The sequence below is a fragment of the Erithacus rubecula genome, assembly GCF_903797595.1.
Source record: "Erithacus rubecula genome assembly, chromosome: 6".
In the NCBI taxonomy this organism is placed as follows: domain Eukaryota; kingdom Metazoa; phylum Chordata; class Aves; order Passeriformes; family Muscicapidae; genus Erithacus; species Erithacus rubecula.
The window spans coordinates 48,460,531-48,485,562 of record NC_136688.1 but is presented as its reverse complement, the minus strand read 5'-3'; the positions used below and the strand labels follow the sequence as shown (position 1 = coordinate 48,485,562).

General features: G+C 40.4%; 1 protein-coding gene across 2 annotated transcripts in view; it reads left to right on the top strand.

The window, feature by feature from the left end:
• BCL11B (BCL11 transcription factor B) overlaps positions 1–24,803 on the top strand; it is a 90,948-nt gene extending 66,145 nt beyond the window's left edge. For both annotated transcript variants that reach the window (XM_079308173.1, XM_079308172.1), the window contains one exon: positions 22,276–24,803. In XM_079308173.1, the coding sequence (XP_079164299.1) occupies positions 22,276–24,287 (2,012 nt within the window). In that variant the 3' untranslated portion in view covers positions 24,288–24,803. The remainder of the gene's footprint in view (positions 1–22,275) is intronic.
• Positions 24,804–25,032: the final 229 nt, after the last annotated feature.

Genomic DNA, 25,032 nt, shown 5'->3' with positions numbered 1-25,032 from the left:
TCCAGGATTTGAGGAGGTTTAATAAAGCTTAGAGTTTAAAAATAATTAGCAGAATCTGGGCTACATTTATTTTAAAGATATTTGCCTTGTTTACTCTAATAACTAGAGCTGAATGTCCTTACTAAACATACTCTCTATGCAAGGCAAGAGTTAAAAATCCTGATTGTATTTTTCTACATCTACATCAAAGATGCCGTAGAGGTGAGAGGTACGGACATATGTGTACAAATAGATATACATTCAACATAGTCCTTTTATATTCAATATATATTTTATACACAAGCACCTATCTACATGTATATGTAGGCCAGCAATAAACAATTTTACCAATACATTTTTCTTTGGAAACAAATGCCAGCCAGTGATAATGGTATACTTTCTCTAGCATAGGATCTTTTTAAGCCATAGACTTTGCCACTGGGGATTGTACTATGAGATAATTGACCCACGTGAGTTATGTGTCCTGAGTCTAAAGCAAGGGCACACGTGGTGGCATCAAAATCAATTATCTCACAATACATTCCCCAGTGGAAAGGACTACTGCAGTTAGAATAGACCCATGAAAAAGATTTAGGTATTTTAAAATGTTTTCAGTGACTTAATTCTTATAAATAATGTTCTTGCATTATGCAAAAAAGAAAAAAAGTACAATAACAGTGGTGGATTAAACTGCAGTAAGTGTACCTACTGATGTACTCTGTATGAGCACTTGCTCACTGGGGATGAAATCTCATTGGGGTATCACTGATGGAGTATCACAATGGCTGTATTAACTGGGCTGCCTCCATTGCTGCTACACAGGTGACTGTCAAGTAGATGTGTCTTCATTTCCTCTGTGGTTGTCATCCCCTTGTGTGTGTCAGGGAGCAGCAGAAGTAATGAACAGAGCTGCCAAGCTCTCTGGACAAAATTCTACCTCCCCCAGTCCTTGCAAACCCTTGCCAGGATAAAACTATTTGGAGAGAGCAGAAGTATTTAACTCAGGGATGGTGTCTCCAGTCAGAGCCCGATCACCCAAATGATCATAGCTAAATTATCATGTACTGGAACTTTGAAACTCTTCAATTGCCCCGTTGCTTGGTTACAGGATCATTAGTCATCTATTCTGGTGGCAGGGTGAGAGGTGGGGGAACTGGAGGGAAGGGGGGAGAATATTACATGTGCTGTTGAAAATGCAATGAGCACATTCGATCATATCTAATTCCCATTTATATTACTGTGGACATCCCTACTGCCCAGCTGCCCTCTCAAAGACTCAGAGCTATGGGATTTTTTGATGCATGAATGAAGACTGGGAAGAGGGCCAGCATGCTGTTCATAGGCTTCTTCATCATTTATTACCTTCTAGTTTTAATTGTTTTCCTGCTTCTCCCGAGATATTTATCTAGGAGGAATTGTACTATGCAATGCAGACACGCGAGGTGGCAACTGAAGATTGCCTGTTAGCTGCAGTGTATAGTAGATGGATCTTAATAGAATGGGGAAGACTATTTACATGAATAGAAGAGGCCCATTTGTAAACCCTTTATTACTGAAGTGCACAAGTTTGACTCCTGTTTGTCCATTATAGAAGTGTGGATTGTATAATAATCACCACATATCTGCACTGTCTATCCTTCTAGTAATGAAAATCAGATCTTTCCATGTACCATGCTGTTGCATCCTATTGTGTCTGCAGGGCTACATTTATCTCTAGTGAAAGACTCTGGTAGATTTACAATAGGGCAAAATTTGGTCTGCTTAGTTTCTGACTGGTAGTCAGTGGTGGAAATATTAAACAGAAGCTCCCATAAGAGAGCTTGATAATAGGAGGTAAAACAAAGGGGAAGTTGGCAAAGGAGGGATGGATAATTAATAGGAAATGTACGAATGGACTGTGTGTTTCACAGAGTGAGATCTGAAGGGAAGAATGCAGATCTCTCATTCCCTGTATCTTCAATGGAGCTCCACAGTGTTTTTCTTTGGACAGCTCTCCAATGCCACCCTTCTCACAATGTGCCTTCCCTCATCAGAGCCTGGTGGCTTTGTCACAGGCAGTACCTGTGTGACAGTTGCTTTTTGCTGTCCTCATGCTGCTTCCCAGCCCTGTCCTGCTGGAACTGTGCATGCCACAGACACAGCCTCTCCTCAGTACACAGGTGAGGTGTGAGAGGAGCATGGTCTGCCTCCAGCTCCAAACCTAGCGCAAACATCCTGGTGTACCCAAGACAGGGAGAGCTGGCAGTGTAAAGCTGTGTGCAATATGGCTCTAGCCTCTACCAGTCATTGCTTTGTGTTTTCAGACAACCCCACTCTCTGCAGGGGAGGTGACAAAGTGCTCCCTGCCTCTGAGGAAGGTCAGACCCTTTGGCTGAAACAGGAGTGACCACTTTGATATAGGTCCTCTTTGACTTGAGGAGTAAAAAGATGTAAGTCCCTTTCCATGCATTGAGGGCTAGAGAATTAGGGGTGCTTTCATGTCTCTGTTCCATTTCAGTCTTTGGTGAGGCAAGGGTTATGCATTACTCCAATTTCTCTTTGTTTTAAACATAAGAGTACAATTGAGAACGAGTGTGTGTGCATTGGGGCTTGGAAGAATTGAAGGCTACTATTTGCAGGGGATCTTAGGTGGAGAAAGTGGCTTTAGAAACAGATATCTTTGGATTGACACCCCCAAAATGATTTTATTATTTCTCCCAACACTTCAATTACCTTGAGTGTTTATCTCAACTCTTGGGGGAGTCGATCTGTGTCTTCATGAAAGTTCATGTTATTCACTGCAGCAGTCAGGACTTCTTTGTTTGCCTCATACCTAGAATTCCCTGTTAGTTAATTGGGAGAGTATTTGTTGACTTAGATAGGTCTGCTGAGCAGAGTCCATGTTGCCAGGTTCAGTAGACAAAGGACATATACTAGATTTATCCATTCCTCATCCATCTTGACAAAGGGATAAATATTGACTCAAATGTTCAATCTTGTTTCCCTCCTATCCCCCTTTTCAGCAAAACCCAAAGTACATGTTTTATGGATAGAGCCAATTGACCAAGCTTAGATAAAAATACCTCATGCTTGTAGTTATGAAATGGCATCAATTAGTCTGAGTAACAGGTCATCTTGCCTGAGACAGCACACATCATTAGGTCTAAAAGGATGATAATATGTAATTTATAAATATATATCATGTGTTTTCCTAATGAGTTAGGAAAAAACCTTTTGCCATCTTATATTTTTAATTATGTAATGAATGTTACAGTATGTGAATCAGCTTGATTTAAAAATACAAAAGAGTTGAAGTACCCTAATAATAAATCTGTAGGTGTGTGTTGGAAAGGAGATGCATTTCGCGTGACTGATGAGATATTAACAGTTTTGACCTGATCTCTCAGTGACTGAAATTGATAACACTCATTTCTAGAGCACACTGAGGCTCCCATACGGCACAGCCTCTGTTGAGGTTGGAGGGGGTGTGTGCAGCTCATGCTGAGTCCAGTGTTTCTAAATGAGGTGCTTGGATCGACCCGATTCATTTTTGTGAATCACAACTATAAATTTAGAAAGCAGAAAATGCCTGTTTCATAATGCTGCCTGACTTTGGCAATGGGACATTATCGTTGTCTACTCTGAAGTGCTCCTCCTTGTCTGAGATGTCACTGTCTTGGGGAACCTTGCAAGGATTTTGCCGGCCTCAGAGTTAGGAAGTGTTTTCCTGATAATCAGCCTATACTGTCCATAGAGCAATTAAAACTCATTGCTTCTTATACCCCAGTGGGTATAAGATATAATTCCTTGCTAGCCTCACTATCTGTCCCTTGTCAGACACTCCTGGTTGATTATTTGGAGTGTCCAAACAAATTCTGGCTATATGTCAGCCTGATTGATGTCTGGTTTGTGCATGTCCAGGGTCCTTCTTCCTGCTTTGCATCCCGTATCCCTCAACTGCATTATTCTGTAAATCTGGTGTGCATGTTTGGTTAGAAAATAACTTCTGTGTAGAGTTAAGCATGTGTCTGAGTGATAAAGGCAAAACAATCCAGACTGAATGCTGTCAATCTACCCCTCTGTCACCCAGCTCTGTCTTCTGGACTCAGGGGTGGAGGAGGGAAAGTTCATCCAGGGACCTTGACAGAGAACTATGGAAAATAATCTTACTTCTTAGATAAGTACATGGGCCAAATTCAGTCCTTAGTTTCACCATCCCAAAGTGTTTTTGAATTCAGAATGTGATCCACAGCAAGACTAAATAGGAAGTTATTTTTTCCACAGAACAAAGACCCAAGATGGCCTATGATTTTGTGCACCTTGCTAATTGGAGGGTGTCGTCAAATTGGAGGTAATTCAGAGAAGAACAACAGAAGTGATTAAAATGTTGACAGGGTTTTTTTCAAAAGGAAAGATGAAAAGGACTAAAAATACATGAGCAAGTTAAATAAAGAGCAGGTAGAGGAATTATGATTGAAGTGTCAAAGAACATTGGGGGTGCTTCAGTAGTGTGACAGCCCTTCCAGGCCCCATTTTCAGGTTTGGAGTGAGGTTTCAAAGCCTGTGAAGCCAAAGAGACTTCAGTATCAGCCTGATGCTACACATAGGTGTGTTTTCAGAATGAGAGCTATAGCCATGAATAATAGGTAACAGAACTATGTGTGAAATGAGTATTAGAAAAAATTCCAGGCCATGACTCATTTTCAGGTCGTAGAGTGTTCTTAAGAGGTGGAGAACTGCCAAGATTCAGCAAAGTACTTACAAACCCATCTCCTAGCATTTGGTGAATATGTCTCCATTGTTTAAGCCTCAACAAAGCTGGGAACAGGACATCTACCTCCTTAGTCAATCAGAAATCAAGAACAAGCAAACTAAGGGGAGGATGGTCTGAAAGGAGCTACTATATCTGACTTGTGCCCAATCTTGAAGTTTTCCATTTGCTGCTAGTTACATTTAGGCTCCTGTGGGATCAGTAAGGATTTCCTTAAATTAAGAATTGTGTAAAAGCAAGAAGACAGTGTGATTTTTCTGTTGGCATCTCTAGAGAGTACCTTGCAATGGTCTGGTGCTGTGACCTGCTCCGGTTGCACTTGGCAGTGCAAGTGTTCCTGTTTAACAACCCATGAATCAGGCAGCACACCTAAAACGGATGCAGTTTTTTTATTCACAATAAGTAGAGGTGTGGAAGTCATTGCTGCAGATTGTCCTGGAGGCTAAAAATAAAGAAAAATCAGGAAGATTTGGTGGGTGGTTTATAAAAATGCTGATCTGGATCGAGTCCTGGCACTGGAAGACACTAAATCATTGATTGTTAGGAGCTGGGAGGTCTGGACAGGGTCTAGTTGTGAACTTTTTTCTATCTTGATTCACAAGCTTTTCCCCTAAGCTTCAGCTGGTGGCCATTATTGGGTTCCTGCCCGTGGGCATGACCCAGAGGGTTTAGCTTCTTATATAAACAAGAGCAGCAGTCTGGCTGATAGAATCTCACTGATTTCATTCTGTCCCGAAAGAGACCTTGAGGTTCAGCCATCATCTCTCTCTTCTGTGTGAAACATCATTTGGGTCTGGTGGAAGGACACCTCCTTCCACTAGCTTAGCTAAAGGGTTTTCCAGACAGATAATGCAGAATACTTCAGGGCATAGATTGTTTAAACTGATTGCCACTCCAGTTCAGCTGACCTGTTTTACCATACCTATATAAATGTACAGGGAGAAATTTCCTGATACAGCCAGTTTTAAGCTGACAGAAATAGCAGCTACACTGGGGTTTGCACTGGTTAAACTGAGTCCTTTTGATTAAACTGGTGCCAAATTCTGTGTGGACAAATCCTCATATTGTAACAAACCCACACATCCTCCCTTTCCTCTGACAATCATATCAGGCTGGTGAGTCCTATGGACCCAATCTAATAGAAATGGAATTTTTACCATGCAAATCTTATTACCTAAAGTGCCAATGAAACTAATGGGATTTTGGATAGTAAAAAATACTCTCTATGTGATACATAGTTTGGAATATAAATTCATGGGGTGGGGGGGAGGAATATAAGGAAAAGGAGCTGTTATTATGTGTAGCCCTTTGTGACTTTGGAGGACCTATTCCTCCCAACACCTCTCAGCTCCCACTTGGTTTCAGTGGGACCAAAGTGGTGTTTAATATCTTGCTGAAAATACTGAGCTCCTTGCAGAATTTGGTTTTGAAATTACACAACTAAGTGTCTTGTTTGCTTTAGAACTCATACAAGAGAGGGGAACAGAGATAGAAAATATCCCAAACATTCTACTTCAAAGACAGACATATAAAGAAATACATATTTTTCCAAAATTTTCCATTTTTATTGTGGAGGTTGACTGAATGCATAAAGAACACAGGGAAATTTGAACATATTTTGACAATCCCTGGATTTAAAAAAAAGAAAAAAGTTTAAAAAAAAGCTGAATCTATTTAGATAACACTTTCATTTAAGCCCCCTCCCCAATATACATACACACATATATGTGCTAGTGTCCTCAGGCTTCCAACCTGTGTGGCAGCTCTCAGCCTGAGGACAGTGTCAACAGACAGATCTAAAGTTAATAACCGAAGTGTTGCAAACACCACAGCCTTTAAAACTGTTTCCTGTAGCTCCTATGTGTTGTATTAACACAGCACATCTTGAGAAGGGTTCAACACCCCTTGTCATTACTTGGGCAGAATTCCTACAGATTTTTCTGGGTGCTTAGTTTATGTGTACATTCAGGCCTAAAATATTTTGAAACAAAATCTTTTTAATAAACTACAGCGTTGTGCTATTTTGATAGTGATGGTGATTACTGAGTTTAATCCCAGTTGGCAGCTAAGCACCATACAGCCACTTCTCACTCCTTTCCAGTGGGGTGGGAGGGGGAATTGGGAGGGTAAAAGTAAGAAAACTTGTGGGTTGAGATAAGATAACAGTTTAATAATTGAAATGAAATAAAAGAATTATGAAAAATTGTAATGAAAAGGAAAATAACAAAAACAGAGAGAAGTAAAACTGAAGAAAAAGAGGTGATGCGAATAGAAACCCACTGCTTATTGTGAAGAGAACGATGCCCAGATTATGGACAATCAGCAGCCCCCAGCCAGCTTTCCCCATAATTTACATACTGAACATGAGGGCATTCAGCATGGAACACCCCTTTGGTCAGCTGGGGTCAGCTGTCCTGGCTGTTTCCTCTTCCAGCTTTTTGTGCCCCCTTTTTGTGCTGGAGGGGAAGCACGGGAAGAAGAAAAGTCCTTGACTTCAGGTAGGCAACAACTAAAACATCAATGTGTTATCCACATTATCCTCATTCTAAATCCAAAACACAGCTCTGTACTGGCTACTAGGAAGAAAAATAACTCTATTCCAACTGAAACCAAGACACTTGGTTTCCTGTCACTTTGGAAGCAAAGATGCAAAAAATGATACCTTTATTTTTGTATTTATTTTAATGAAATAGGCAGAAAAGGCACTTCAGAAAAGTGTAGGGAAGAGGAGGAGGTCAGATATAAAAAACTGCAATGTGATGTACGTTTTTGTGGCGTTGCTAGTTATTATTCCCAAAGAAAATAATGCCCGTTTTTATTTGCTTTTAACATTTCGCCCTTGGCATCTGTTCCATCCATTGTGGACTAACCTACACTCTGTTCTCTGACGATGGGTTAAAGCAAGCACTTACTGAAAAGCATTCTCTACTTAATTACTTTTCCTTCTTCTGGAAGCTATTTTTTTATAGTCACATGTTAATTGTGTATTAGTAGGCCTTTCTGATTAGTTGAAAACATAATGAAACCTTTGTAAACAACAAGGAGAAAGAAGGAAAGAGGGAGGGAGGGAGGGAGCGAGAATGAGGGAGAAAGGGACCCAGAGAAAGAGAGGTGTGAAGTGGGGGCTGGATCCGTGGGGAGGAGGTCAGCCAATTTTGAAAGGGAGAAATTATGCAAGTGGAAATTTCTGGTTTTTTGAATGACAACTTCCCTCGCCCAAATTAATCAACTTACTTAACGAGAAATGAGATGCATGGAGATGCAAATTGCTGTTGATCTCCAAAAGCAGGGTGGCAAAGGCAGCAAGTTGGAATGGTGTGGAGGGGGGCTGAGCTGCAGCTGTCCACTAACAAGTCAGTCCTATTTGTAAAGGGCACAGAGCTGAATAACGGTTTTGTTATTGGCTTTCTCTCTTTCTTAGCCCTAGGTAGAAATGCTGCATTTGTTTCCTGGTACTACTGCAGCGAGATAGATGTCCTCCTTTTTCATCTCTCCTGCCCCTTTGGTTTTCACAGTGGAGCCCTGTGTTCTCCATGCACCCCAGCCTCTCCATGAAGAGGCAAAAAATTGGGACATGCAAGGAACACAGGCTCAGGTGCAGGGTCTCAAACATGCATGGTAATCCCACGAATTATTAAACTATCTGCACACCCCTCAGAAGGGCAGAAAAAATAAAAAATAAAAAAAACCTATGTAAACAGTATTTAGGACCCAATTCAGTGATGCTCAGAGCCCAGCCTGTGCAGATCAAATTCGGTGAATCAGCTGAATCTTCTCGGAGATGTTTTTTCTTTCCCTGGAAAGCTGCTCCTTAAACACAATTCACATTGGTTGTTTTTAAAAGGACTATCCTCTGTGTGCAGCGCTGGATTTTGAAGGGGCAGAGCCTCCCCCTCTCCGGTCCTCCGCCCCCACCCCCTTCTGTTGCTGCTTTAAAGAGCCGTGCTTATAGGGATTTTGCAGCTCTCCGTGTGTTATTAGAAAACGTGTGGCTGGGACGGTTAAAATGGGAGTGCTACTGTATGCAAGAGCAATGTTCACTGTAAGCAATCCAAGGAAATCCTGCCAAGGCAGTATGTGAACAGCAGCCAAACAAAACACAGGCGCCTTTCCAGTGAAAACCAGCACACTTCTGCAAATAGAGGAAAAATTGACTTTCTGATTTGGAGTGTTTCTACAACTAAGAAGAATTACTACAGTGATTGTTCTAAAAATATTTTTCAGCAGCACATTCTCCAGGGGGTTGGGATGCTTAGAATTGTTTAATTAGGTTTCTCTTAGGTGACCAATCTGGATTGTATAGAAATAAAATAGGAAGCTTTTAGGATCTTCTTTTTAGATCGGCATCATTTTTCTGCAGTGTTATAGTAACATAAAACATCGCCTTATTTAAGGAGCAAAAGTGGAATTTTTATCTTTGCATTTCAGGAACTATGATTTGAGACTCATCTTTTGCAGCTTTCTAGTCATAGATTGCAATTTAGCTGCTTTATCTAGAGCAACCCTCGAGATCCCTACCCCTGTAACTAACGGGTTTTATTTTTCATCTGAGTATTTTATACCTTCCTCCTTCCCTTGTCCCCCCTTGTGCCCCCTCCCCATTTAGGCTTTTAAAGCTTCTGTTCATTTTGCTTCTTTGTTCACTCAGACTGGATTTTCCTTTGCAGGACTTCTGAGTCCTGCAGGAACCCTTTACTGTAGATGTGCCTGCAAACATTCTGGCATTCAAAAATTTCCATAATGATGGAAATTGAATGTGATTCCACAAATTTGTGTATTGTCATGAATAAATGTTACTAAAAATTGTTTTGCTAGTCTCAACAAAATAATTCATAAAAATGAAGTTTAAGAATACAGTCAGTTTATCTAAAGTGAGCTAAAGAAATAGGATAGACCTAGGGAGAATTGCTATTGTCCTTTTTTAATTTCCAAAAATCAACATATTATCAGCAGAAAAAAAAGCAACAGAATTGTCAAGGATTAATTTCAGTTTATGTATTTCTTATATTTCAACTGTTTTTCCTTTTAACTAAAGATACAAAAGATACTTTACTATCTGTGTCTCCATTTATTCCTCTAAAATATTTGCAGCTGAGTTCTTTAGGCTTGTAGCTGCTGTGAAATCAGTTATCTTATTTTAACTACACCACCACAACCAGATTTATCCCTACATTGAAGAGAGTGTCTTGAGACTAACAAATCCCAATGTGGAAGAAGATTTGCTTCCAGAGCCCATTGAAGCCAGTGGAAAGATTCATATTGACTTTGGTGGGCTTTGCATTGGGATATTAAACATTCATTTAATCTTTTCTAAATTTTAAATTTTTGTTGTTGTTGTTGTTGTTTTTTTTTTTTAATTTATTTTTTTGTTTTTATGTATAACTACTCATCCTCATAGTGACAGACTTTACTTTCAACAAAGCTCAAAGTTGTCCTAATTTACTAAATTAACTTGGGCTGTGTTTACCATTCAGACAAAACTTCCAGTAAGGGGAAACTATTGCATACACTTCTCCCATGGTAAGATCCTGTGTTTGAAGGTCTAGTTTAAATGGCTAAGGAAGGATGGACCTCTGCCCTGTCCAGAGCCCCCCTTCTCCTTTGTACATAATGCTGTACTCATAGCCAGTCTAACAGAGACCAAATAATGTATTTATACATAGCAAACCACATATACATGCATACATATATTTATATACGTGTATGCACAAAAAATAAAAGAAAGCTTGAAAATGAAATAATTTCTGCCTTGACTGTAAAGGATATCATCCTCTGTGTTCAAATTAGGACAGGGAAGTCGTGGCATATGTCGTGTCAAGGCACAGAGTGCAGCTCTGTATCTTTAAATGTTGATCACTGCAGAGCAGTGAAACCAGGTGAGATCTGGCCCCAGGTGCTGGCTGCTGCATGCATTGTTGCACAATTTTTAAAGGATGCAGATTGGGTGGTTGGAGAAGGAAAAACAATGTCCTTTCCTAAATACATTTTTTTTTTTTCGCAGTGAAATATGATTTAGGTTTAATGAAATGATTAAAAAATATTGACTTAAGCTTCATACATTCCTCTAATAACAGCTCTGTATAATCTAGGCCTGACCTGGCTCTCCCTGATGAGCAGCACTGGTTGTCATGCAGCCCCAGTTATGCCAAGGGAAGATTTTGCTGAGACCATGCAACTCATTTCACTGGTGGTTGTACATACATGCTGAATTAAGGATCCTTCACAGAACTATTCAGAAGGGAAATCTTGGATGCTGAAGAGGTGCTGCAAGGACTGCTTCTGCTTTCCCTGTCTGCACATCGAGAGCCTACATGGCTTGAAAAACTGCTCCACAGCAAAGTCTTTTCCTTCATTCCTTTCAACGTAAATCCAATTTTAAATTATTTTACATTCAAAGTTCAAATTCTGTGGTCACCAGAGAAGGGGCATCAAGGTAAATTTGCAGATATGGGCAGTGGCCCATATTGAAGGCGTGTGGCTCCTAAAACCTAATTAGAGGTGTAGTTTGTTGCAGGCAAAAATTATTGATACACAAGGAAGGTTTTATTCAGAGACATCTGTAGGTTGGCAGCTGTGCCAGCCATGTCTGTTCTTCTAAGTAACGGAAGCCACGCAGCCGGGAATAGCAACGTTTCAGTGACAAGTGTTGAGAATATTGGTTGAATTGCACTATGAAAATATTTTCATTATTTTTATTATTACCGTTCTGCCAGCGGATTTGAGATACGTGCCTGCCTATGTCTGCATGCGCGAGCAGATGAGCTGGAGAGGGAGGGCTGATATTTTTTTTTTTTTTTTTCAATCACACCTCCTTAGCATTTTGTACATATCAGCATTCTAGCCGAGCGATTTGCTAATTGCACTGGAAAACCCACTTTAAATTCAGGAATACTGAAACTTTGAAACTGTAACATTTTGACTGGCGAGAATGACCAGTCTTCTTTTCTCTTTCACAGTGAGCTAGTTGAAGGAAGCTGGCATTGTCGCAGAGTGAAAGCTCTGCAGAAGTGCCGCAGGTTTTTCATATGGAAATGTGAAATAATGGGGTGATTAAATAGAGCTGTATATTAAAGTACATCTGACATTAGAATTAGCATAATGTGCTCTAGCCCTAGGCTGAGTACTTTATTTGCCATCTGCGTCGGACCAAAATCCCCTGGGGAAGCGCTAAAATATTCTGAATAAACTCAGCCCGAGTTCTTATTGAGAGTAAAATACCATTTGTGGCACGTCGTATTGATTCGTCTTAATTGCGGTGCAGAAAAGAACATTCAGTTGCTGATGACTTTTGTACTCTGTGACAAGTCGGCTGGAGTTATTCTAACACTGCAGTTGGTTAACCTGAACAGACTGTCGTGCTCAGAGAAGGAGAAAACCTTATCTTCAGTAGCATAAACTACAGTATCATATCCCAGCTTTACTCCTTTCTATCTTGATGGAGCATCCTTTAAAAAAAAAAAAAAAATCCCTGAAAACAGCAGCCAACAAAATGAACTGGAGGGAAAATGGAGCTTCATTGAATCAGCCCAAGAAAATTCACATTCTTACCTAGTTATTCTCTGCAGTCTCCCTCCCTACACTTCCACCCCCATATCCTTTAAAAAAAAAATCCAGGAACATCTGACCAGCTTTCATCTAAGGGAGTGAAATCAGTGGAACTTGTCCTTGAGGATCCATCTCCAGAACCATTAGTTCAAGAGATTTATTATGTATATTCTGTAAAAAGCTGTGGCTTCTCCTGTGCATAAGCCCACAGTCTTAGTTGGCTGTAATGGTTTGATTTTTGTCAACTCTCTGCTCAAATAGGTTGCTGAATACCTTTGAAAAAGTGCTTATAACATGCATAAAAGATAAATATTTCATCTGAAGGAAAATACTTTGATGCTCCATGCAATTCTGTAACATTCATAAGGTCCAGTTTTTACCCTATAATTGCCTATCATTATACACAATTTACATATTCAAACATTCTCTACAAACCTTAGTCTAGCATGTTTTTATTACAAATTCAGATCAAGGGAATAACCTTTAACTTCAGAGACAAATGAGACAAATTTACAAGTGCATGTCTGCTGTTTTCTTGTGTTTTATAAATCCCTGCAGACCTGAACACTTTTGCTATAACGCCACTCAGAACAATATACATATATTACTACTTGTTTGTAGTGCTTCGGTAATGAGTCCCCTTTGTATTAGATAACCTATATAATTCAGCATCTAGGCCCTCCATAACGTCAATTATCTCCTCATAGCTAAATGTACATTCCATTAAAACAAGATTTACAGGCTTTACAATACTTCTTAGGCTTGGATGTGGAGATTTTGTGGATTTAAAGAAGCAGAGATGGGAGTTAGCATTTGTTAAAGAAGCAATGAATTAAAACAAAAATGCTATTTTATTTACTAACTATGAATAGGCACCTAATACCCTTAAGAAATAGTTGTAGTAAAACAGACAGAAGTACTCCTGGGGAAAAAAAAAAAAAAAGCCAGGAAAATTTGTTTTCACCCTTTGGCTTTTTTTTTATTGTTTCCTGATTTACTCTTTGTTTTCCATGATATGACATGGACAATTTCCTTCACGTACCCTTCGTTTAGTTCCTATTCAGATTACTGAGAATTCTTGACTGTAAGATGAGAAAATGGCACCTTAGAAAAGTCTGTGGGAAAAAAAATCCCAGCACTTGCCAGTTTTCAAACAAAACTGCTTACAGGAAACCGATTTAAAGGGAAGCTGCTGGCATATTTCATATGTTGTAGAAAAGACTGACATTATTTCAAATGCATTTGAATACCTTATGCAAAGAAAAGACCTAAAAGTGTCCTTGAGCAGTACAAGGGTTTTTGACGAGTGCTGTAAATGGGATTCTATATATTAAACCACCAGCCACGGGTAGTCCCATGGTCCTTTAATCTCACGAGTGGGTTCGGTGCATCCCTGTATCACCTTCCCCATTTTAGCTGATAGTTTTCACTATTTTATGGAGCAGGTTTGTAAAACATCCGTTCAGTCTGCTAGCTGATGTCTTAGGTTCAAAGAAACTATCTAAAAGACATAAAGCTGTTTAGATGCTAAAGGTGGAGTTAGTTGAAACTGTTGTATCACAAAAGGCTAATTTAAAAGTTAACTCATTCACTATTGATCTTTTAATATTGATTTTCCTGTTTGCTCCTTACTTTTCACACTTCTCCTTTCCTCTGCTTTATAAATTGCCTTTGCATTTTAGATTTAACACCAATTAGGAGAAGGTGTTTAGAGATGACAAACATGTTTTTTATCTTCCATTTAAATAGTGCTTCTGGGTAAAAATCCCTGTGTCACAAGTTCCAACTTCTACAGTGCATTTTTCTTTCCTTTTCTGCACTAAGTAAAAACATTTCTTATACTTCTGTAGGCTGAACATTAACTTCAGCAAGCCAGAAGCTCTTTTAAGGAATGAGAAATTGGACATCCAGAAGGAAGCTGCCCAAAATGCCTATTGACATTTTATACCTAAAAATACAATATTACCATTTTGTTACGCACTGGAAGTTAAACTGAGCTGTGCATTTGGTTCATTTATGTGAATCTGGCAGTACAGATCTGAGGTATGATTAAGTCTCACAGAAAATGGGACCATTGAACACAAGCTGCTTCAGCCAAAGGTCGCCCATGCCCATTAAGAAGCAGGAAGCATCTGTTTGTGTCATGCATGGCTGTAGTCTGCCTGCAGCCTCCTCCTTTTTTATAAGTATAAATGCCAGAGAGGACATATAATATGCTTCTGGGGAAAGTTCAATGAAAAAAAAAAAAACAAATGAGTTGCAATTTGGTATATTCATGTAAGTATAATTAAGATCCTTGTTAGTGACTACCTGGTATAGTTTATCTGGAAAAATTTGAAGAAGTCTGCTTGGGTGATCATCACAGCTACTTTGAATTCATAGCAGAGTAATTCAAATCAGTGTTTGGTGAGGTGTACCAGCTTGATACCTCTAAGATTTTCAAGAATTCCTGCTCTTTCTTCTGGAATTCTGAAATGTTGGCTATAGATGGCATGGCAGTCTGACTTCTCAGCTCTGTGACTGGTAGTGAATCCATTTGGTTTTCCCTTCATTTAATAAAATACTTAATTTGCTAAAATAGATATTTATTATTACAATAATGATAAACTGATTATTTGCAGTTCTACCTAATAGGAAAAAACACTGCTGAAATGGCTTCAGAAAATAAAAGTTTCCCAAGAGTGGGGCACCACTTAATCCACCAAAACTGGAATTTGACAGTTGGCTTTAGCACAGGAAGAATTAATAATACATTGCTAACAGTAGTCTAATATTAATATTTTTTTTATATTTGTGTCAACCAGTACTACTGTAGATATTTTCCAACAGGTAGAAAATGCCCTCAAGAACATTCATGTCACTAATCAATTTCAGTGCAGGGAATTATAGGGTCTTGTGGGGTGTGTAGGTTCTTTTGACATAAAGCTTCTTGCATAATCTCTGTTGAGAACTTGCAGCCTCACTAGTCAAGGTAGAAAGAGGATGGGAAAAGCTGTAAAATATACAGGCAGTGTGTGGGAGAAGAATATTGCATGAAGTCGTGATATTTCTTCTATTGAAGATGGCACTGGAGGAAATAGGCTATCAAGAGGCAGGGTAGGAAAAGAGAACAGGGCCTTGTATGGGAGGAAATAGGATTCTGTAACTGAGAAGTAACACCTCACGATTCCTTCTTTCTTCAGACATCCCTGATTTTCCATCCACTTAAAAACATTTCATTTTTGTTTCCCTGTTACATTCTTTCCTTTCACTGGCCTGATCCTGAGATTCCCCATTTCCATAAGATGACAGGCTCTGTGGCCCCTCATGCTTGGGCTTTTACACCTAAACTTTCATCTGCTCCTCTTGACTGAGATGCACTTCAGGTTGGCCGAGATTTACAGGAGACAAGGGCTGTTTATCTGAGTGTAGAATTGGAGGTGTGTGGGTTGTGAGACTGCAGGCAACTTGTTAAGTCATAAAATACCAACTTTAGCTTCCAATTGACGCTAACTTTATGAACTGTTGGTGATAGTCCCCGTGACCCTCAGCAGGATGTGCTGCAAGATTCTCTTGAGCCCTTTCTTTAGATAAGGCAGTATAGGGATGCATGAACTGTGTTAGCTCTGGGGATGGATAGAGGAGTTGTGCTTGTTTTTCATCTTCAGTTCTTGCTGCCATCAAAACAGAATTAATATGAAGAGAGGTGTAAAGAGATATGGGACCTTTGTGTCTGCTGTTTAAAGCTAGTGACTGGCATTGGACTGGCAGTGGTGATTCACACCCAGACTTGGACCCTACTTTACATTTCTGTCTTTTTTTATTGACACTGTCAGTCCTTCTGAAATGGAGGTAGCAGCTATTCCAAACAGCCCAGTGAATGCAGGGAGGGAGGGTAAAACTCTCAATATTGTGTGTACTCAGGTAATGTTTATTCTATTATAAACATAGGTGAGTAAAAGTTCTTGCTAACTTGGAAAATTTAAAGTTGTAATATGACTTAAAAACACCATGCAGCATAAATACCTATATTAGAGATATTTTTGCAGACCCAATCAAGCACCAAGCATGAACTGGTATAGGTCACATAGCAGATCCATACTGCAGACACCTGAAAAGCATTTGGCCCTTGTCTGGGTGATCTGTCAAGCCACTTATGGCAATATATTTTTTTTCACCATGCAACACTAAATCTTTCCAGTATTTAATGCCCTTCTCTTTAATGTCTTAAGTTGGTCTTATAAGGAGACTTGTTAAAATTGTGTTCTCAATTATGGCATTTTAATTTAATAATAATTCAATTAAAGGTGTGTTTTTTATGGAGCATCCATGCTACCTTTATTGGCATTATTAGAGTAACCATCATAATAACAAGGAGTAATTATTTAAATGTTCATTAAAAATCAAGTGGTGGAAAAGAGAGTAATATTGGAGGAAAGATTGCAGGAACCTGATACATGTCTGTTCCTGAGTGCTACAATAAAAGGTGTCCTTTCTTTAAAGCTTGCAAGTTTCTACTTCTCCTGAACTTCTAAAGGTGCAGTAAACCAGCATTAAGATTCCTTAACGTTTTTATTGCTGCTGTTGTAACTTTGTAAAATGGAACCAGCAACATTATCTGGAAAGTACTGCTAGAGGAAAAGAATGTCAGTAGTTATATGGACCTGACTGCAGGTCCTCACTGCAGTCCTGGCAGGGGTTATGGGTGGGTGATTAAAACGAGGGGGAGTTCATTCCCTGTTACAGTTAATGGAATTATTCAGGCATGCTGAGGGGAGGATTCATAAGGCACTGGATGTCACTGTAGCTCAGCAGAAAATAATGAATTCTCAACAGTTCTTATCTCACACTGATTATTGTTTGATGGTATCCAGAATAAGTGAGGATATTTTGAGGGAAAATTTTATCTCCAGGGTAAAGGCGCTCAGCATTCAGGGTATATAGAAAGCTGTGTACCAACTGGGCAAGGAAGATCTGCATATCACTAAATGATACAAGTCAGGCTGCAGGGCACAGATAAGTCAGGGATTCAGGCTGACTGGTGCACTGGGGTGGATGTCTACAGACCCAGGCTAGTCTTGTTCTGACCTGTGTTTTCTCACTGTCCCCTGCAAGAGCAGAATTTCGGAGGCAGGGTCTGAATTCAGCTTTGTTTAGAGTTGTTCATAAAAGAGAAAAAGGCTCATTATTGCATTGACATTTTGAATGGAACATAATCTGTCATGCACTAATCGAGGGAACACATTTTAATATTTCTAGAAAAGACCATCTTTTGTCATATTATGCAGAAAAGGCAAGAGTGTTCCGTAAGTTCATAGTTTATAATTACCTGCTTTGGGAGAAGATACTAGACAGATTTTAAATCACCCAGGTAAAAATACATCTAATGGTTGGGGGTTGAATTCAGCAATTCAAATTGGAAAGAAGACGGGTTTTTTTTCAACATGGCCACAGACTACTCCAAAGTGAATTCTCCTTCATCATGTCTAAATCAAATTGGAAGAAGGGGGTGCTAAAAGACACAAAGTGGTTCAGCTGCAAATCCTTGGGTTGGATAATAACTGTGAGGTACAGACTAACTTGTTTCCTGTGTTTTGCATGTACATCTGGGTAGGACAATATATTAAGATCTTAAATTGCAGGAAGAAAGATTTAGATTAGACACTTGGGGAATCTTAATGAAGGTAGAGGAGAGAAGGAAAGAGGTAGACTTTAAAAAGATTGTAGACTCTCCATTTGGTGGCCTTTGAAGCAGGATATTGGAGCAGCTGGCAAAGAGGGAACTAAAAGAGTGTAGATTTAGACCAGATATTAGGAAAAAAATCTTTACTATGAGGTTGTCGAGGCACAGGAGCAGTTACCCAGAGAAGTTACAAATGTCCCATCCCTGGAAGTGCTCAAGGCTAGTCTGGATGGAAGCCTGAGCAACCTGATCTAGTGAAAGGTGTCCTTGCCCATGATAGGAGGGCTGGAACTGGATGGACTTTAGGGTCCCTTCCGATGCATATCATTTTATGACTCTATTATCCTTTGGGTCAGGAGTTGGATAAAGTCAAAGCTTAGGGTTTATCCCAATCCTCTCATTCGTTAATTTCACAATCCCTCCTAGCCTTTAAATGGTTTTTCTGAACACCTGAAATACCATTTCAGTAGGTCTTAGTAGGATTCAGCCCTACAAACCTCTAACCTGTCTGAATTGGCAGTACGTGTTTGGCTTTACTGCAAGCTGGAAGCTACAATTGATTGCCCAGGAGTTGTGACCTGGATGTCTCATCTCTGTATATACACCATATCTACCAACTACTGTAAAAATAAAGAATTATGCTTCAGCTCTTGGCCCAAAATTCATGCCTAGTTACAGACTGTAGGATTGAAACCATGTGTAATTCATTGAACAGTATTAATGAAGTCTTGGCTTGTGTTTGACTCCAAGCACATGAATAATTTCATCACTATCCAACAGAACACTTCAGCCTATGCTTAAGTTTCACTGATGTTGATTACTCACATGCTCAAAGTCAAGCACATGCTAAAGTGATAAAGACTGCATATGGCAAAGACTATATAGCTAGTTGTCATAAAGTGGATATTTAGACAGACTTCAGTGCAGGTGGCAAGGGATTAAGATAGCTATATATCAAAAGTAGCCTTATAACAAAGACTTTTATAGTGTAGGTGCATTATTAAATATAAGGATCATTCTTGAGCAATACATGGCTGTTTCTGGGCATATTTAAAATATTTAGCAAGTTTTTGAACATAAAAATTTTCAGAGTGGATCTTCAAAGACTTTTTGACATTGTTCTGTTCTTAAAAGTGAGCATCTACACTGCTCAGAGCAACTTTTAGGCAAGATAACCATGAAGTGATAGTATGGTAATTGACATTTTTTTTATTTTCTAATTTTTTAAAACAGGGAGTCTGGAGAGGGTCTTTGAGGGTTGTGAAAAAATATATATGAATATATAGGTATGCACAGATGAACATTCATGAATCAGTCAGAGATTGGTAGCCAGGTAGCCTACAGTGAATTTTGCTGTTGTGTTGAGGTCTCCTGAAGAGGAGCCCTAAGGAACATAAAAGCTAAACAAACAAACAAGGGAGTGAAGACTTATGACTGCTAGATTATAAATCTTAGATCACTAGTAGCACTAATTTTGTCTTTTTGAAAGAAAACTGAAAAGGTGGGGACTTACTTTCCTCTCTTGAATTTCGTGGAGGTGAAGTTTGGGAGAGAAAGAACAAACCAAAATATCTTAGCTCCATGTAATATGCAATAGCAAGCATCCAGCCAGCTGCCATTTTGAGGGTAATTTTTTTAATCAGCCATTTCAGTTTTAGGTTGGCCTTGATCCTCAGCCTGCTCAGGAATTTTTCTTCTTACGTATGTGCCTTTCTGAAGTAAACATGTTGCTGTTGTTGTCGCCTAATGCACAGCTGCTTTCTTCCTCCTGTCAGTTCTTGAGCTAAGCAAAGAGAATACACATACACAGACACTCAGTCGCTTTATTTTTTTAAAGAAAAAAACCCACAACAAAACAGAGTGCATGCTGTGACTTTAAAAATGAAAGAATTGAACAGCTGTGGGTAATAAATCGATTAATTAGAGTGGATAAAGTGAAGGTGAAGGGTGCAGAGCACTCTTTAATTTGAAGATATATGACCTTGTAAGATGCTGCACTTCATTTGCTATTAGATCACACTTCGTAAGGGGCTTTATTAAAATCTATTCTAGGGTGAGCTGAGGTAAAACATATTGTTTAAAAAAGCTTTTGACAGAGTATGTTATATACTTTGGTCTGCTTCAGTGATTTCTGTCACTTTTTATACTACACATGTTGCTGTGCAAGAAAAGTTAAAGGTCTAGACATTTTCATCATATTTCTGTAAGAAACAGAAATTTAAATATTTGAAGTAATAATGGGAGCATTTACTGTTGCTTTGGCTGCAAAGCTGACATAAAACTTCCCAACTGCCTCTGTGGGGAGTAGATTTTTAAGGGGTAATGTATCAGCTCCTTTCCATGTTTGTATGTGGCTTTCATTAATGTCAATAGCAGTTACGGGCACTTTTTTCCAAGCCAAATGCAGTTCCCAAAACTGTTTTTTCTTCCAATAATGATTGTTAGAAATTAATCAAAGCAACTGTGTCTGGCCCATACGCACACAGAGTGTAGGGCCACGTCAGCCAGGCAGAGATGCCCACAGTGCTGTGTGCACTTTTTATTGGCTGTGAAGAGACAGCTTCACTGAAATTGTGGTTCGAAGTTGCTATCCAAGCAATTGCCCTACTAAATCGATAAGTGCATGAAGAGTTGCACTGCATTTATCACCTACCTTTGTAAATAAGTCTCAATCTGATACATGCTTTTTCCTTTATGCTGTTATGGATGTATGTTGGTTGATAAGATTAAATAAACTGACAGGCTGATAGGTAGGCAGATAATCTTCTAGCCTCCTTGTCTAAGGTTTTGTAGGTTTTGTTAGCAGCAGTCATTCCTGCAGCAGCCAGAAGAGGGGAATTCAATCAGCTTCTCTTGATGGGCCCAAGTTAATTTTTTTTTTTTTTTTTGTCTGCTATGAGTCATTCTTCTTTACAAGGTAGTTTCGATAATATGGTTCTGTTCTCTTTGTAAATTCTTTCATTTTCAAGCTTATGCAACAGACTTTTGGGAATGGCAGCCCCCTGTCTAGAAAGGGTCTGTTAGTTCAGCTTTGGATTTGAGCTCCTGTAGAGGGGCTGAATCAGGCATTGCTGGGGTCCAGGCTCCATCATGGGTCAGGCAGGAAGCTTGGTTCAAGTATTGAACTTTCAGGAAGTTTAGTGCCTTTAGGGTCAGTGGGGCCATGGCTAGACAAAACATGTGCTATCATAAACAAACCTGCAAGCAAGGAATTAATTTTAGATTTTCTAAAATGGGCAGTTTTTTTCAGGAAGCCTCCCACTCATTTAAAAATAAACAACAAAACAAATACTGGATCATGATTTTGAAGCCGATATATATTTATGAATTTATCAGGGTCTTGCAGAGGCATTGAAAAAAGGAAGGGGGGCAAGGAGGGAAATGGTTTTTGCAGATAGCACATAGTTTATATTGTGCCCAGGACTGGAATTTTCTAGCTAGCAAAATTATGACTGTGATGCAGACTTGTCCACACCTGTCCTTTATGTAAAGCTGAATCAAGGTTAAAGGAATGCTTTCCACCTTTATGCAGTCGTTCCAAGAGGCTAGAAAAGCAAACAGAACAATGTTTTTGGCTCTGGTGAGCATTTCTGCATTGGAGGGCAGGCTCAGGCTCAGAAATTCTTGGGACCCAGTTCAAGCACGGCCCAACATTTGTTACTGTTAATTGCAACTGTGCTGTCGGCTTTGATTACCGGATGTTTCATTTGAGTGGCTTCTTGGTGTTTTGGCAAAAAGAACGTCAAAGTGGTTTATGCAAGGGTATGTTTTCCAAGCTCCTGTTGACTTGAATAGGACTTTTGTGGCTAAATATCTACATAGTATTTTAAAAATGGAAGTGCTGGCATGACTTAAGCATGTATAAATTAAATTCAGTGAGATCTCAGGGGACTGCTGCATGAAGTATATAAAACAAGGGAGTGAAAATGACACTGAAGGTCCTTACAGGTGCCTTGTAAAACCTACCACACTGCATTTTCCTTGGTTTTTGTCTGTAGTCATAAATCTCTTGAAATAAATTCCTTTTTGTGGAATAAACACATGAAAGGATTTGGATTCTTACACGTCATAAAAGAAGGTTTTATTTGCAAATTAGAGGATGTAAATGTATATAACACAAATGCGTATGTGTGATATTTGTCATACATGTTAAGTGAATAAGTATGGTGAGTAAACGTGCTGTTGAACAATTTATATCAGTCAATACGTTGCAATTAAATCCTTCTTTCAGAAATGCCAAGGAGGAAATGTGTTAGCAAAATAAAGTGAATGCCAACTGCATTTTAATGTTCTCCGCTGTATTATTTTTTAAGTGTTCTTTCTGTTTTTTCTTTTATAGGTAAAGATGAGCCTTCAAGCTATATTTGCACAACATGCAAGCAGCCTTTTAATAGCGCTTGGTTCTTGCTTCAGCATGCCCAGAACACACATGGATTCCGCATCTACCTGGAAACAAGCCCTTCAAACAGTTCCCTTACTCCACGCATCACCATCCCTCCTCCTCTGGGACCGGAGACTGTTGCACAGTCCCCGCTGATGAATTTTCTTGGAGACAGCAACCCTTTCAACCTTTTGCGCATGACAGGACCCATCTTGCGTGAACACCCTGGCTTCGGTGAGGGTCGGCTCCCAAATACGCCTCCGCTCTTCAGCCCACCGCCTCGTCATCATCTGGATCCACATCGCCTTAGTGCCGAAGAAATGGGGTTAGTCGCCCAGCATCCCAGTGCCTTTGACAGAGTTATGCGTTTAAACCCCATGGCAATTGAGTCCCCAGCGATGGATTTCTCCAGAAGGCTTCGAGAGCTGGCAGGAAACAGTTCCACCCCTCCGCCAGTCTCACCCAGTCGCACCAACCCTATGCATCGTCTGTTGAATCCTTTCCAGCCGAGTCCTAAATCACCTTTTTTGAGCACCCCGCCACTGCCCCCCATGCCCCCCAGCAGCACTACGCCTCCCCAGCCTCAGGCCAAGAGCAAGTCCTGTGAATTTTGTGGGAAAACTTTCAAGTTCCAGAGTAACCTTATCGTGCACCGGCGCAGTCACACAGGAGAAAAGCCCTACAAGTGTCAGCTCTGTGACCACGCTTGCTCCCAGGCCAGCAAGCTAAAACGCCACATGAAAACGCATATGCATAAAGCTGGCTCCATGACAGGCAGGTCAGATGATGGCCTGTCCACCACTAGTTCCCCCGAGCCAGGCACAAGTGAGCTCACTGGAGAGGGACTGAAATCCAGTGAGGCAGATTTCAGGAACGAGAGCGATCCTTCCCTGGGCCATGACAACGAAGAAGAGGAAGAGGAGGAGGAGGAGGAAGAGGAGCTTGAAAATGAGAGCCGACCAGAGTCAAGCTTTAGTATGGACTCAGAGCTGAGTCGCAACCGAGAAAACGGCTCCAAGTCGCTGCCAGATGAGAAATCCCTCGTTTTGGGAAAAGTCATCGAGAATGTAAGTCTAGGTGCCATTCAGCAATATAACGACATGTTAGCTGAGAAGCAGAAGAGGAGTAGCTTCATGAAAAGGTCCTCTGACCAGCGAGACTTGTGTCCTCGAGACCTCTGTCAGAGAGATCCGGGCGACGAAGACTCAGTGGTAGGAGAGCTGGACCGCACTGAGGAAGGTACGGTCAACGGAAGAAACTTTGGCCCGGGTGAACCCTTCCCAAACTTGTTCCCCCGCAAGCCAACACCTATCACGAGCCCCAGTTTAAACAATTCCTCTAAAAGAATAAAGGTAGAGAAAGATTTGGACTTGCCACCAGCAACGATAATACCTTCCGAAAACGTTTACTCCCAGTGGCTGGTAGGGTATGCAGCATCGCGGCACTTCATGAAGGATCCGTTCCTCGGATTCACAGACTCGCGACAATCCCCCTTCGCGACCTCTTCCGAGCACTCATCGGAGAACGGGAGCCTGCGTTTCTCCACTCCGCCGGGGGACATGCTGGACGGGGGGCTCTCAGGGCGCAGCGGCACGGCCAGCGGAGGCAGCACCCCCCACATCAGCGGACCCGGCCCCGGGCGACCCAGCTCGAAGGAAGGACGCAGGAGCGATACATGTGAGTACTGTGGCAAGGTCTTTAAGAACTGCAGCAATTTGACGGTACACCGTCGGAGCCACACTGGAGAGCGGCCTTACAAATGCGAGCTCTGCAACTATGCATGTGCCCAGAGCAGTAAGCTGACGCGCCATATGAAAACGCATGGCCAGATAGGGAAGGAGGTCTACCGCTGCGACATTTGCCAGATGCCCTTCAGTGTTTACAGCACCCTGGAGAAACACATGAAAAAGTGGCATGGAGAACATTTGCTGACAAATGACGTCAAAATTGAGCAGGCAGAAAGAAGCTAAGGCCCCCCCCACCCCCCTCCCCCCATCCCCTCCTGCCCCCACCTCCGCTAGGTTAAATTTCAGGGGTCTAGGTAACATTTTATTTGTACAGTTTAACTATTGCCAACTGAGAAAAGATGACCTAACTTGCCTCCGTAAACATAACTTAGCATAACTATGGTAAGGTGCCAGACTTTGGCACTTAAATATAACCTGTGTCTACAAAGTTCTATTAAACCCGAGGGTTGATTAAGGCAGTAAAAATTGTGGAGCCTTTTAACTGTGCAATAATTTCTGTATTTATTGGGTTTTTGTAATTTTTTGGCATGTGCAGGTACTTTTTTTTATTCTTTCTGTTTAAATTTCTTTTAAAATTTTGTTGGGTATCCCTTTTTAATTTTACCCAGTCGTAGCCTGAGATTACTTGCATTGTAGGAGAGAAACATATCTTTTAAAATTATAATTTTTTGGGCCGCTGCTTTGTTGAAATTTAAGCTAAGTGTGTGTAATTTCTTGTGAAGAAGCCAGCATTTGAACTGAAATATTTCTTTTTTTCTTTTTCTCTTTCTTTTCTTTTTCTCTTTCTTTTCTTTTTCTCTTTCTTTTCTTATTTTCTTCCTTCCTTCCTTCCTTCCTTCCTTCCTTCCTTCCTTCCTTCCTTCCTTCTTCCTTCCTTCCTCCTTCCTTCCTTCCTTCCTTCCTTCCTTCCTTCCTTCCTTCCTTCCTTCCTTCCTTCCTTCCTTCCTTCCTTCCTTCCTTCCTTCCT